The following is a 13741-nucleotide window of genomic DNA, read 5'->3' as shown; positions in this document are numbered from 1 at the left end:
ACTATGTGGCCAAAGATTCTAGAAGACTCCTAGGCAGAGTTTTGGAGTTCCTTGTCTGCACATCCCCCTTTTTTTGGCACCCTGTCCCACATATTCCAGCCATGTTAATAGCTGTGAGCTTCAATCGCTATTTCCTCAATTCAGTAAGACCACCAGACTTTGTGTGGACTCCCCATCCTTCTGCTATGGTCTGAAAGTTTCTCCCGGAAGAAAGCCAGGATGGTCATATGGTCCACCTTATTTGTTTCTCTTTCTCAGTGAGCTCAGTCCTGTTTATTCCGTTATCCAACATCTGAAAACAGTATGAAATTTCACATATTTTTTCTTGTTTTATGGTTGTTTATCTAGGGAGGGCTAGCCCAGTGGCATTTACTCTCATAATTGCCAGAAGCATGTATTTGATATGCATTATTAAGAGTCTGATTGGCTACCCAATAGCCATTTCCAACCCCCACTTCCCTTGCCCACTTCCCAAATGCAGACTAAAAGTCAGATACTGGCTTAACCTGCATCCCCTGCAACAAGGAATGATTCTGGGCCTAGCCTTGCCATGAGACAGAGGAGAAAATCTGGGAGGCTTCTAGAAAGACAATTTAACTCCCTGATAAAAGGAGAGAGACACTAAGGGAGGGCCTGGGCTACTTTTACTTTGGTATATGAGTCCTTGATATCTTGAGTTATGACCGCTATCTTGGATAGTGAGGCAACAAGCCCGAGGACAAAAAGCCAACCCACTAAGGATGGTGAAGAGGAAAGATAAAGCAAGTCCAAGTACTTAAAAACATCCTTAAGTACTGAACCAATCCTGAGACTACCTCCTTTTAGACTTCATGCTCTATGAAACTCAACATCCTTTTATTTTAAATCTTGTTAGTTTTTGTTATTTTGTTATTTGCAGCTAGAGCTTTCCTACCTGATGTAGGATTGAAATATTGTGTTTTCCACCAAAGAAGACATACAGATGACCAACAGATACATGAAAAGATGCTCACCATCACTCATCATCAGAGAAGTGCAAATAAAAACCACTATGCAAGACAAAACCTCACACCTGTCAGAATGGCCAAAATCAAAAACACAAGAAACAACAAGTATTAGTGAGGCTATAGAGAAAAAGGAACCTTCTTGCAGTGTTGGTGGGAATATGAATTAGTACAGCTACTGTGACAATGGTGTGGAGGTTCCTCAAAAAATTAAAAATAGAACTACCCTACCATCCAGGAATCTTATTACTGGGTATTTACCCAAAGAATACAAAAACACTAACTTAAAGGGACACATGTACCTGTATGTTTATAGCAGCATTATTTACAAAAGCCAAGATATTGGAAGCAGCACAAGTGTCCATGGATAGATAAATGGATACAGAAGAGGTGGTATATATATACAATGGCGTGTTACTCAGACGTAAAAAGGAATGAAATCTGGGGCACCTGGGTGGCTCAGTCAGTTGAGCATCTGACTTCGGCTCAGGTCATGATCTCACAGCTCCTGGATTCAAGTCCCACATTGGACTCTGCTGACAGTTCAGAGCCTGGAGCCTGCTTCGGATTCTGTGTCTCCCTCGATCTCTGCCCCTCCCCCACTCGTACTCTATCCCTCTCTTAAAAATAAATAAAACATTAAAAAAAATTAAAAAAGAATGAAATCTTACCATTTGAAACAACGTGGTTAGATCTAGAGAGTATAATGCTAAATGAAATAAGTCAATCAAAGAAAGACAAATACCATATGATTTCACCCATATGTGAAATTTAAGAAATCAATCAAACAAGCAGACAAAGAAAAAAAGAGACAAACAAACTTATAGAGAACAAACTGATGGTTACCAGAGAAGAGGTAGGTGCGGGAATGAGTGAAATAGATATGGGAAACACTGAGTGGTGTATAGAATTGTTGAATCACTATATTGTATACTTGAAACTAATATAACATTGTATGTTAAATATACTGGAATTAAATTAAAAATTAAAAAATATTTAATGATAAATATATACATCTAATGATAAATATAAAAATATAAAAATGATAAATATAAATATAAAAAATATTTTGTCCATGATTGGACAATCATGAAACATTCTATTAAAAGTATCTGCCAAAGTGTTTTTTTGTATACTAAATTCTTATATATATTTTGGTCTCTACATGGACTTTTCTACTCTCTTCCTTTGGTTTATCTGTATAGTATGGTGACTAAGTATTTAATATGGGGTAGGGTAAAAGTTACCACTACCCTTAACTTATGAATTATGACATTTCTTTTCAACTTTGTGATGCTCTCAGGTCCAATTTTTTGGAAATTTTAAAAACAATTTAGCAGAACAACTTGTACTTTTTATGTCTTTATGGGTCATGAGACTGGTAAAGACTTGACAAAGTATATAGACATTACCTCAAAGTTTTCTGGAAAGAAGACAAAGACTGTTGGTGGTTTGGAAGTTTCCTTGAAACATAACAGTGTTGCATATAGATAATAACATCAAGGGCAATGTGACGTTAAGAAAAATAAAGCAAAGGAAACATTTACTTCAAAGTCAAACCACTGCTTTCTGTATGGGGTTGAGGGAAAAAAATACAGCTTGAAAGTTGAGATCAACAGCTTCAAAAATATTAGCCAATAGGGAAATAGAGTTGTATAGTAATGAAAAATAATGCTCCTGTTCCCATTCTGCATGAGTGGTAAGCAATTCGTTTGCTTTCTGAGACTGATGATGTGATAGGATCCTGAGAGAAGCTGGCCCCTTGGTTTGCTAACTGAAACTGTCAGTCAGGAAGGATGTTTTGTTTGACACTTGATTAGAGGCTAAATGAACTGAAAATATTGGCAGTTTTTGCTGCTTTTCCATTTATTGTAACATCAATTATCTGTATTTTTTCTTCTGCCAGTTCTAAAGGCTAGATTTAAATAATTATCCGTGTAAGAAAAAATGATTTTGAATGGCAAAAGGGCAACTAGGGTTTGAAACCACTAGCTCTTTGAAGGACAAGATTCTTATGTGAAAATTGGCTAGCATGGTTCAGAAGTCTTGAAAGATGCCTTTAAAAATCTGCTAGAACTGAATAATGCAGTTTTGAAAAAATAATATTGAATACATGCTTTTCTAGCTTATTCTTAATTATTCCGCCTAACATTACTAATTCTTTTAGGGTCAATTAGTTTTATATTTACCGACCAGTATTTATTGAGTAAATAATGTGTGCCAGGCACTGTTTTAGATGCTGGAGATACAGGAATGAACGAAGCAGATGACAGGCTTAGTCCTTACGGATACATTTCTTTGAAGAGAAGCACCCAGTATATTTCATATGCCAGATGGTGTATTTTTATGGAGAAAAATAAAGCAGGGAAAGGGAATAGAGGATGATGGCATGGAGATGCTAAAAGTTGATATTTAAGTAAGGACTTAAAGAAAATGAAGCAATAAGATATAGGCTCCCTGGGGAACAACTGTTGAAGTAGAGGGAAGGGACAGCAGGTGCAGCAGGTGCAAAGGCCCTGAGGTGGGAGCATCTTTGGCATGTCTGAGAAACAGCAAGGAGGAAGGTATGAATGAATGGCGTAAGTCAAGGAGAGAGTGGTGGATGATGAGGTCAAAGTGATGGCTGGAGGCCAGACCATGGAAGACCTCGTAGAACATGGTAAGGATTCAACTCTTCTTTGAGTGAGATGGAGAACCATTGGAGAATTTTAAGGTGAGGAATGACATGAGCTGCATGTATTAATAGGATCACTTTGGTTTCTCTATTAAAAATAAAGCAAAAGGGAGAAGGATCAAAGCATAAAGACCAGATATGAGGTTGCTATATTAACCATGGTGAAAGATAATGGTGGTTTGGACCAGGTTGGGGAGCTGTTGCGAATAATTAGATACTGGATGTATTTCAAAGGTAGAGCAGGGGAGCCTGGGTTGGCTCAGTTGGTTAAGCATCTGACTCCTGATGTTGGCTCAGGTCACGATCTCATGGTTGGTGAGTTCAAGGCCCGCATCGGGCTGTGCTGACAGTGTGGAGTCTGCTTGGGATTCTCTCTCTCCCTCTCTCTCTACCCCACCCTTCTAAATAAATAAATAAATACATAAAAAAATAAATAAAATGTAAGTAAGTAAACTTAAACAAAAAGGTAGAGCTGACTGATAAATTGGACTGACATATGTGTATGTATATAATAGAACTTGCTGATATATTGGATGTGGGCCAGGAAGCAAAAAGAGTAGCCAAGACTTTGAGGTCTTGGGTCTTACTGAGATGGGGGAAAACTGTATGGGCAGCAGGTGGTGATGAAGAATGGGATTGGTAAGAGCAAGGGCTCAGTTGGAGACCTATTCCATTAGACCTACTCCATTAGGCTGGAGATAAAAATTTTGGAGTCATCAGCACATAAATAACATTAAAATCATTAGACAGTATGAGATCACCCAAGATGAGTGTGGAAAAGGAGGAGGTCTGAGGACTGAGGCACTTCAAAATTCTTAGCATCATTATTGACTTGATTAATACCTTCTGATAAGTCTCTTGATCTTTGTATTTCTCAATTTCCAATAAAAATGTAATGTGAGCCATCAAGGAGAGCTACATATATGTAATTAAAAATATTTTAGTAGCCACCTTAAGAAAAGTTTTAAAAAATGAAATTAATAATTTTAATATTTATATGGCACAATGTGAAAGGCGGAATAATGGCCCAAAAGATGTTTGATGTCCCTAAAATGTGAATGTTCCATACATAGCAAAAGGGGTTTGCAGAAAAGATTAAGGTTCAGGGCCCTGATATGAGAAGAGTATTCTGAATTATCCAGGAGTGCCCAAGTTAATCGTGAGTTCTTGAACATGGAGTTTTCCTGGCTGTGGTCAGAAAGATGGCTCAGAAGGATGAAGGGCAAGAGAGGAGATACTCCTGACATTGAGGATGGAGCAAGGGGGCCACCAGCCAGGGAATGTGGGCAACCTCCACCAGCTAGAAGAGGCAAGGATGTGGACTCGCACCTGGAATCTCCAGAAGAAACACAGCTCTGCCGAAATGTCATTTTAGTTTAAAGAGACCTGTGTGAGACTTGGAACTATAGAAAAGTAAGATAATAAATTTGTGTTGTTTTAAGCCAATAAGTTTAATTTGTATGGCAGCCATAGGAAATGAATGTACTCAATATACCCCCTAAATGATCATCTCTTTATATGAAATAAATATAAAAAACTATCGAGACATTCATATTCTTTTTTTATACCTAGTCTTTGAAACCTGATGTGTATTTTACATGTACAGCACATCTCAACTTGGGCTAGACCCATTTCAAATGCAAAATAGCCCCATGTGACTAGTAACTATTATTTTGGACATTGCCCTTCTAACCAGTATGGTGAGGACAGGGCAAAGCAGCCTAGTACAAGCAAGACATGTGCTTAATTGTATGTGTCAAGTTTCTGGGTCATAGAGCTCAGATATTTGGTCAACCATTGCTCTGGATATTTCTTTGAAGGTGTTTTTTGGATGAAATTAACAATTAAATCAATGGATTTTGAGTAAAGCAGATGGGCCATAATGTAGATGGTCCTTATCCAATCAGTTGTTAATAAAACAAGGACCGACCTCTACTGAGCAAGAAAGAATTCTGCCAGCAGATTGCCTTTCGACTTGAACTGCAACTCTCTCCTGAGTCTCCACCATCATGTGAGCCATTTCCCTAAAATAAATCTCTCTCTCCCTGTACATACACGCGCGCACACACACACACACACACACACACATCCTATTGGTTCTGTTTCTCTGGAGAGCCCTAATATAGCATGCATTGGAGACAAAGAAAAGACACACACCGTGTCTAAACCTCCTACCCTCCCTGTGTCCAGAATCCAGAGTTTTATAGAATAGCCATCAATCCAGGATTGGGCAAATGGGGCGCTATACTGCCCCAACTGGCAAGAGGAGAGGAATAGGAAGTGTCTGTGTTGGGATAGAGCTTGGAAAGAGAGAGCATATTCTGTTTCAAGTAAGAGAGAGGGCCAGGGACGTTTGATCTATAGCCCTGGGAGGGCTGGTTTCGCTTGAGTTGAAGCATTTTGAATTCTGTCAAGGGCCAAAGGGATGGGCAGCCAGGGCTTCTGTAACACAATGCCACTGATCCGGTGGCTTAAAGAGCACACATTTATTTTCTCACAGTTCTGGGAACTAGTCCAAGATCAAGGTGCCAGCAGAGCTGATCTCCTCTGAGGGCTCTCTCCTTGGCTTGCAGATGGCCATCCCCTTGCTGTCTCTGCACATTGCCTTCCCTCTGTGTTCACACACCCCCGGTGTGCCCTCATGTATCCTAATCTCCTTTTTAAAATAAGGACACCAGTCAGATTAGATTATGGCCCATCCTAAGGGACTCATTTTAACTTAACCACCACTTTCAAAGCCCTATCTCCAAAAATAGTTACATTCTGAAGTGCTGGACATTATCACTTTAACATATGACTTTTGGGGAAACAAATTTCAGTTCATAATGTGATCCCAGTTCAGTCTCCCTCACAGAGTCCCGATTAATTAGCACTTCCTTCACAGTAAGGATGGAATAAATATGTAGAGAGGATATACCTCTTCCTAAGGAACTCTCGGTGAAGCAGGAGGATGTTTTCAGGATAAAAATGCAGGTCTAGGTGAGGCTGAGGTTATGGTGGGTTTTGGGGGTGCCTATGGCTTGATCCTGGCCATGGCATGCATGCGAGCATCTTGGCTGGAGGCAGTGCAAAAGTTAATGAGTCACTCGGCCCATAAATTCCTGTCCTAGGTCTCCCTAATTTGAGTCACCGGGGCTGAGTCCTGGCTGTGGAAAGCCCAGCAGCACATATTTTGGGAAAATGTGAGAAAGTGAGGTAACTGTGACACCGACAGGAAATTAGGCACCTATCTTCCAACTCTTTATAATTTATAAATCATCTTAGTATCTCACATTTGCTGGAGGAAGCATTGCTTTAATATTTTGAAATGTGTTCATTTTCTCCTGAATTAAAAAAAAATTCTACCAGATGTTCAAGGAAAGTGGGGAATCTTTCAGGCATTGTTACTTTAAAGAGCACCCTCGTTTGCCTAAGCGTCAGAAGCCTTTGGGGAAAGGAGGAACCATGTGTGGGCTAGAAGGACACAGCAATAATGAACTCAGCCTGACGCCTTAAGTTGTGCTTCACAGAGAGAGCAACGGTGCAGTGCATTTGGAAATTAGTGGCACATCTCTCCTTCCCCAAATTACCTGAGTCTCTTCACACCCTTCCTTCCCACCTTGCTCACCAACCTGTAGGATTTTGTCAGGAAATTTCAGCTGGAGGGGACAGCCTACATGAAGGCATGCATGTATGGAACCCGTGGACTGGTTCAGAGAATTGTGTAGCCAGAATCTGGGGCAGGGCTTGAAGGAGAGGGAGGGAGGTGGTTCGTGTCTGGGGGCAGCGTTGATACGACACTGAAGATTTTAAACATTGATCTGTAAAGAAGAGAAAACATGAGAGGTTTTGAAGAACAGTGACATAACTTGAATCCAGTCAGTAGATTACAGCTGTTTATATTTGCATAGCCTGTGAGCTACAAATGGCTTTTACATCTTTAAAGGATTGGAAAGAAAGGAAGGAAGCATGGACAAAGAAGATGCAGCAGACAACACATTACCCACAAGATCCCAAATAATTGCAATCTGTCTCTTTACAGGTAAAGTTTGCCAAATCCAGGCTAGATTAAAAAAAATAATAACTACCATTTATTAAGTGCTCATTTAATGCCAGATTTTAATATCCATTATTTTTAATTTGCAAAATTAAAGGACTTGTCCAGGGTTATGCAGCTAGGGAACAAACCAGGACTGGAGCCCAGGCTGCCTGCTGTCAAGCTGGTGCTCTCAACAGTGAGGGCTCTCCCTCGGTACACCTAGGGAGAGTCGTTGTGGGGGCTCCTTGACCCTGAAAGGGAGATACGATGCAAGTCTGAATGAGACACGTGATGGTGAAAGTAGAGAGCAGGGAGGGAGCTAAGAAATTCCACAGTGCTGATTACTGGATGCAACGTGAAGCTGAGGGAGAGGAGGGAGTCACATCGGAACCCTCCTTTTCCTGAGCCATTCTCTTCCTTAATGTTCTCTCCTGCCACCCTCTCTCCTCAGGCTCTCCACCAATGGTTTTCTCATGCCATTGGTTTTTTAACCAAGCTGCTTGGAGTAGTGAAGAGGACAGTGGGCCCCGAATGGAGAGATTCATATTCCAGCTCTGGACCTCTCATGACCAAGGCGCATGACCCTCCACAGGTGTCAGACATTAAAAGCACAAGGTCCACAGCTGGGGACACTGTGGGAAAACTGGAACACCTAACACCAATGATAGTACATTTTGGTGGAATCTTCCAAGAAACCAAATTGGAAAATTCTGGAAACTTATCCTAAGAAAATAAATAGATAATAAGATCTATTCAATAGTAGATATTGATATAGTAATAGAAAAATGAGTAAAATCCCATGAAAGTATCTATTGCAATGTTATTTAGGTAAGAAATAAATTAGTAACAACTTACATATCTGAAATTAGGGAACTGGTTGAGTTGGTTTTAGTTTATCTACTTGGAAAAAAGTCAAATGGCTATTAAAAATAAAAGTCGTGAAGGGGCACCTGGGTGGCTTAGTTGGTCAAACTTCCAACTTCGGGTCAGGTCATGATCTCTCAGTTCGTGAGTTCAAGCTCTGCATCGGGCTCTGGGCTGTCAGTCCAGAGCCTGGAGCCTGCTTCAGATTCTGTGTCTCCTCCTCTCTCTGCCCCTCCCCTATTCATGTTCTTTCTCTCTCTCTCTCAAAAATAAATAAACATTAAAAATTTTTTTAAAAAAGTTGTAAAGACTATGTGGCAACAAGAGACATGGCTTGTTTTTCACATTTAAGTGAAAGAAATTGATACTAAATTGTTTGTACGCTAATGAGTAAAACTATTTAAAAGATGAATGGATATGGACCAATATGTAAAAACAACAGGGTGTGTAGAGTGATTTTTTTCCTATTTCCCTTCATTCCTGCCAAGTTTCTATAAGATTTTTATGAATTCAAGGATTTAAAATCATGTTAATATCTCAATGTCTTCAAAAAAAGGCTGCCTAATTCATAGCAGATGATTAGTTTTCTTGACAATAAATTGGAAGGTGAATAGATGTTTTCAGGTGATTCAAAAGTTTGCATACTTTTAAAGTTCTATCCAATAGTATTTTTGGTCAAAGGGAAGAATGACCAGGCTGTTGCTGTGGCCGGAGTTTGTGCCTTCAGTGTCCCTCCTCTTTGGGTGGAGGTATACCAGGTGCCAAAGAGTAGACACCTGTTGGTTTTGTCTGCCCAGTATCCACTTTTCTTTCTTGGTAATAGCATTTTGGTTTGCCTTTGAGGAACTGTCCTTATGCCATCTCTGTGGCTGTAGGGTTGCAGACATAACCTAGGTTTGGCCAAAGCGAACACGGCGTCATCTGGACCCAATGATCATTTTAAGGAGGGCATGTGGTCCATGTATGTCAGGTCTGGGAATTTTGATGATAAACTGTGAAAGTAGCACTCTCTGCAAGCATGCTAAGCTGGAAGAATATAAGCTTGGAGCTGCTAGGGGCCATCTGTGCTGCCACATGGTGACCCTGGAGCTTGATAATGAAGTCAGTACTGAGGACAGTAGAGTTGGGGTAGGGAGAAGACAGAGAGGGACAGGGACAAGGACAGGGAGAATGAATGGGAATGATAACATTGTGTGCGGCCCTTCATCTAGCTGTTCCCTCATGTAATCATACTTTCCTGGTTAGGTGATCCAATAGTTCCTCTCCCTGCCTCTGTCTCTCTCTTTCTCTCTTCCTCTCCCCATTTCTTCTTTCCCTCTCTTCTTCAATCCAATTTAAATTGGGTTCCTTCCACAGACAACTCAAACAATCCTGCCTATATAGGATGTCAATGCTTTGCTGCCTTCCCAGTCCAGAGGCTGTAAGAAAGTGACAGAGGTAAAGTGGGCAGCCAAGAGGGAAGTGGCTCGTTTGGTACAAAATTCTTTTCAACCTGTGTGCACCCAGGCAGCAGCAGGTACATTTTGCACAGAGCAAAAGGCTTTGCTGGAAGGATGGTTATTACTGTCAAAGGAAAGGGATGAGTGTGGGATCTTTAGGAATGTATATTGGTGGGGGAGGGTAAAATAATCAATATGTCTGAAATGTGGATTTAAAAAATGCAAGTAACTTACAGCCAACCTCGGGACTTAGATCACACAAATCATCAGAAGGTTTGCATGGTGTTTTTATTACTGCTCCCTCTTGATGGCTCCTCCTACATAATTATTACTCTGTATGCTTTGGAAAATCTCTTTGTACATTTAGAATCAGGCTATATCTCATTTTTATTCTCCTGCTCTTTTACCTTCTTATTCCAAAGTCACTGACTGTTTTACAGTAAAAATTTGTGTGCAGCTTAAATCACTTGCTAAACATCAAAGGGTCTTGTGCATTTGTAATAAAGATGTTTTTCAGGGTGGGGATAATGGCAATCATGATTGGAATTTTCAAATCTGTAATAGTAAACTCTCTGCATAAATAGAATAAGAACGTGATTCCTATACTTCTGTTTCATCAAGGGTGGGATGGGTTGTGCAGTTCAGATAGGAACACCTGAATTCTCCAGGGAAGAAACAAGAGTATTTATAAAGTCTATGCAGCTGCTAAAAGGTTTCCTAATGTTATGGACTGAATGTGTGTGTTCCCCTCCCCCAAATTCTTATGTAGAAATCCTAACCACCATTGAGATTGTATTAGGTCATGAGGGTGGAGGCCTCATGAATGGGATTAGTGCCCTGATCAAAGAGACCCCAGAGAGCAACCCCATGGTGAGACACAGCAAGAAGATGGCCTCCCAACAGATGCTGAGTCTGCTGGTGCTTTGGTCTTGGACTTCCCATCCTTCAGAACTGTGAGAGATAAATATGTGTTGCTTAAACCACCATCTATGGTACTGTTGTTATAGCAGCATGAAGGGATTAAGACGTTTAATGTATTGGTCATTCGCCTCCTTGTTTTCCATCCTCATTTCCACCTCTCTGTGCTCTGCTATGTACTTGGTGAGGGAGAGGGGGTGCTCTAAGACCCAGCAGACTATTCCTCAAACCTTCTTTAGGTTTTCCCAGTGAGAAGCACTGGTTGAACTAGAAGGTAGGAGGAGAAGAGAAAAGATCCTGTTTCTGCTTCTAGCTTCTGTTGGCTTTCCACTAACCACAGTAGGCTGCTACTGGATCAGTTCCAGAACCTCCAGCATGGAGCGTCTTTGTTGGCCCCAGCACCAACACCTGATACTCTTTGGTGGTCCAGGAGGAAAGGGGCCCCATGGTACCTTCCCTGCATTCTAGCCCCACCTTTAGAGTTCTGGTTCTATGGTAACACTATCTTCTCCATTTTGTTTCCCCTGCCTTTGGTGGTATTTATGGGCTGAATTGTGCCCCACCCTCTGAATTCGTATGTTGAAGTCCTAACCCCCAATACCTCAGAATCTGATTTTATTTGGAACCAGGGTTCTGAAAGAGGTCATTAAGTTAAAATGAAGTGATGAGGGTGGACCCTAATTCAGTATGATTCATGTTCTCGTACAGAGGGGTGGTTGGATTGCAGACACACGTAGAGGGAAGACCACATGAACACAATGGGACCAGATGGCCATCAACAGGCCAAAGAGAGGCGTCAGAAGAAATCAACTCTGCCAACACCTTGATCTAGGACTTCTGACTTCCAGAACTGTAAGAGAATAAATTTTTGTTGCTTTGGCCACCAGGTCTGTGGTATTTGTTAGGGCAGTCCTAGCATACAAATCACACGTGGCATCTATTAACCTCTGGGTTAACCCACTGTCTGTACTTTGCCTTCTCAGCCCTTTTTATGTGGCCATTTTCTTAAATTCCCTCTTTAAAATACCTGGAATAGTTTAGTTGTCCTGACTAAAACACCTAATAAATATCCTAAGTGTATGTGTCTTTTTAAAAACAATTTTTTAAATGTTCTTTTATTTTTGAGAGACAGAGAGAGAGAGAGAGAGAGAGAAACAGAGTGTGTGTGTGGGAGGGGCAGAGAGAGAGAGGGAGACACACAGAATCCGAAGCAGGCTCCAGGCTCTGAGCTGTCAGCATAGAGCCCAACACAGGGCTCCAACTCACGAACCACAAGACCATGACCTGAGACGAAGTCAGACGCTCAACCGAGTCACCCAGTCACCCCCTAAGTGTATGTGTCTTAAACCTAAAAATCTTTTGGGAAAACAAACATTAACAAAAGGATGAGGTAATGGTTTTTTGTTTTTTTTTTTTTGGTAGTTCATTTAAGAAATATTCTTTACAGGTGCCCCCTGAGTGACTCAGTTGGTTGAACATCTGGCTTTGGCTCAGGTTATGATCTCACGGTTCATGGATTTGAGCCCCACATTGGGCTCTGTGCTGACAGTCCAGAGCCTGGAGCCTGCTTCGGATTCTATGTCTCCGTCTCTCTCTCTGCCTCTCCCCCGCGTACTCCCTCTCTCTCTCTCTCTCTCAAAAATGAATAAACATTAAAAGATTTAAAAAAGAAATATTCTTTAAATGGTTTTGTACCTGATTTTGAGGGCTATGTAAGAAGAAGCAAAATGCTCACTCTTGACAACCAAATAATTGTATTTATAACGCTGATTTCTTTTTATGTTTTGCTTTGTTTTTGCACCTAATTCTAAGCAGGCCTTAAATTTCCTTTTCTCAACTTACATTTAGAACTCTGTCAACTTCTTCCTTGGAGTGTATATAATTAAATGGTCTTTCCCGTGACTGTGTGGCTGTTTTGCCTCAGTCCCTATCCCTGTTTGCCAGTGGCTAACACAAGCTGGCTGAAGGGAGTATGGTGTAACCAGCTTTGATGAGATAAATTTTGCCACAGTCTTGCCTACTCTCTGACTTGGATAACTCCTACCAGTTCCCTTAGGACTTACCTCTCAAACTTTTCTTGATCTCTCCTCCCCTGAACAATGTGTCCTAGGCTGGGATTCTCAGTGTACAGATTCTGTGCCGAAGGGGTTTTATGGTGGAGTGCTCTTGGGAATAACATCTGTAAAGGAGGGAGGAGGGTGGCATGAGGTGAGGGAGAAAGTGAAGCGCACAGCAGTTGCAGTAGCCCTTCTCAACAAACCCTCGGGGCTGGAAACTGAGATATCGCTTCCGAGAGAGCCTGCCTGGGCCCACGGAATGTGGCCAGGGAGGACGCGTGACCTTAGTTAGGCAGCTTCCTCAGTAGAGGGCAGAGGGAATCTCCATGAGCTGCCATCAGGCAAGCTTCCAGCAGCTGCGGGCTGAATGCCTCAGTGCTGAAGGGGGATCAGGGTGGCACCCCATGGTGTCCACTATGATTGGTCTAGAGAAGGTTCTCAGAGACTCAGACATCATTGTGTACTGTGACAGTGTATTCACAGGTCTCTGAGACTGTGGAGTGGCTCCCTGGGGCCAGGTGTACCTTATTACATTATTTGTTGCATCTCTGTCATCCAGTAAAATAATGGTATATGGTAGGCACTAATAAATGTTCAATTCACTGGAGGAAGGATGTTTACTTGTTTTATCTAGTAATTGCAGTAGGCGGGGTATTTCATGTGTCATGCCGTCCTCTGAAAATGGAATTTTAAAAATCTTACTTTCAGTCCCATTTTGGAGAGGCTGTGTGACTTAAGCTGTAGAATGAAAACCCTAGAGGACACATTTTAAGCAAAGCAGAAAGCCT

At 41.3% G+C, this 13741-nt stretch overlaps 1 protein-coding gene across 1 annotated transcript in view; it reads left to right on the top strand.

The window, feature by feature from the left end:
- Positions 1-11769, top strand: part of PAWR (pro-apoptotic WT1 regulator) — a 196432-nt gene extending 184663 nt beyond the window's left edge. Inside the window, exon 7 of the mRNA XM_045062103.1 lies at positions 11605-11769. Coding sequence (XP_044918038.1) covers positions 11605-11728 — 124 coding nt within the window. The 3' untranslated portion in view covers positions 11729-11769. The remainder of the gene's footprint in view (positions 1-11604) is intronic.
- The last annotated feature ends 1972 nt before the right edge of the window (positions 11770-13741 follow it).

This window comes from Felis catus, chromosome B4 (assembly GCF_018350175.1).
Source record: "Felis catus isolate Fca126 chromosome B4, F.catus_Fca126_mat1.0, whole genome shotgun sequence".
Taxonomy (NCBI): Eukaryota; Metazoa; Chordata; class Mammalia; order Carnivora; family Felidae; genus Felis; species Felis catus.
Note: the sequence above shows the minus strand (reverse complement) of the source record. Positions and strands in the feature narration are given on the sequence as shown.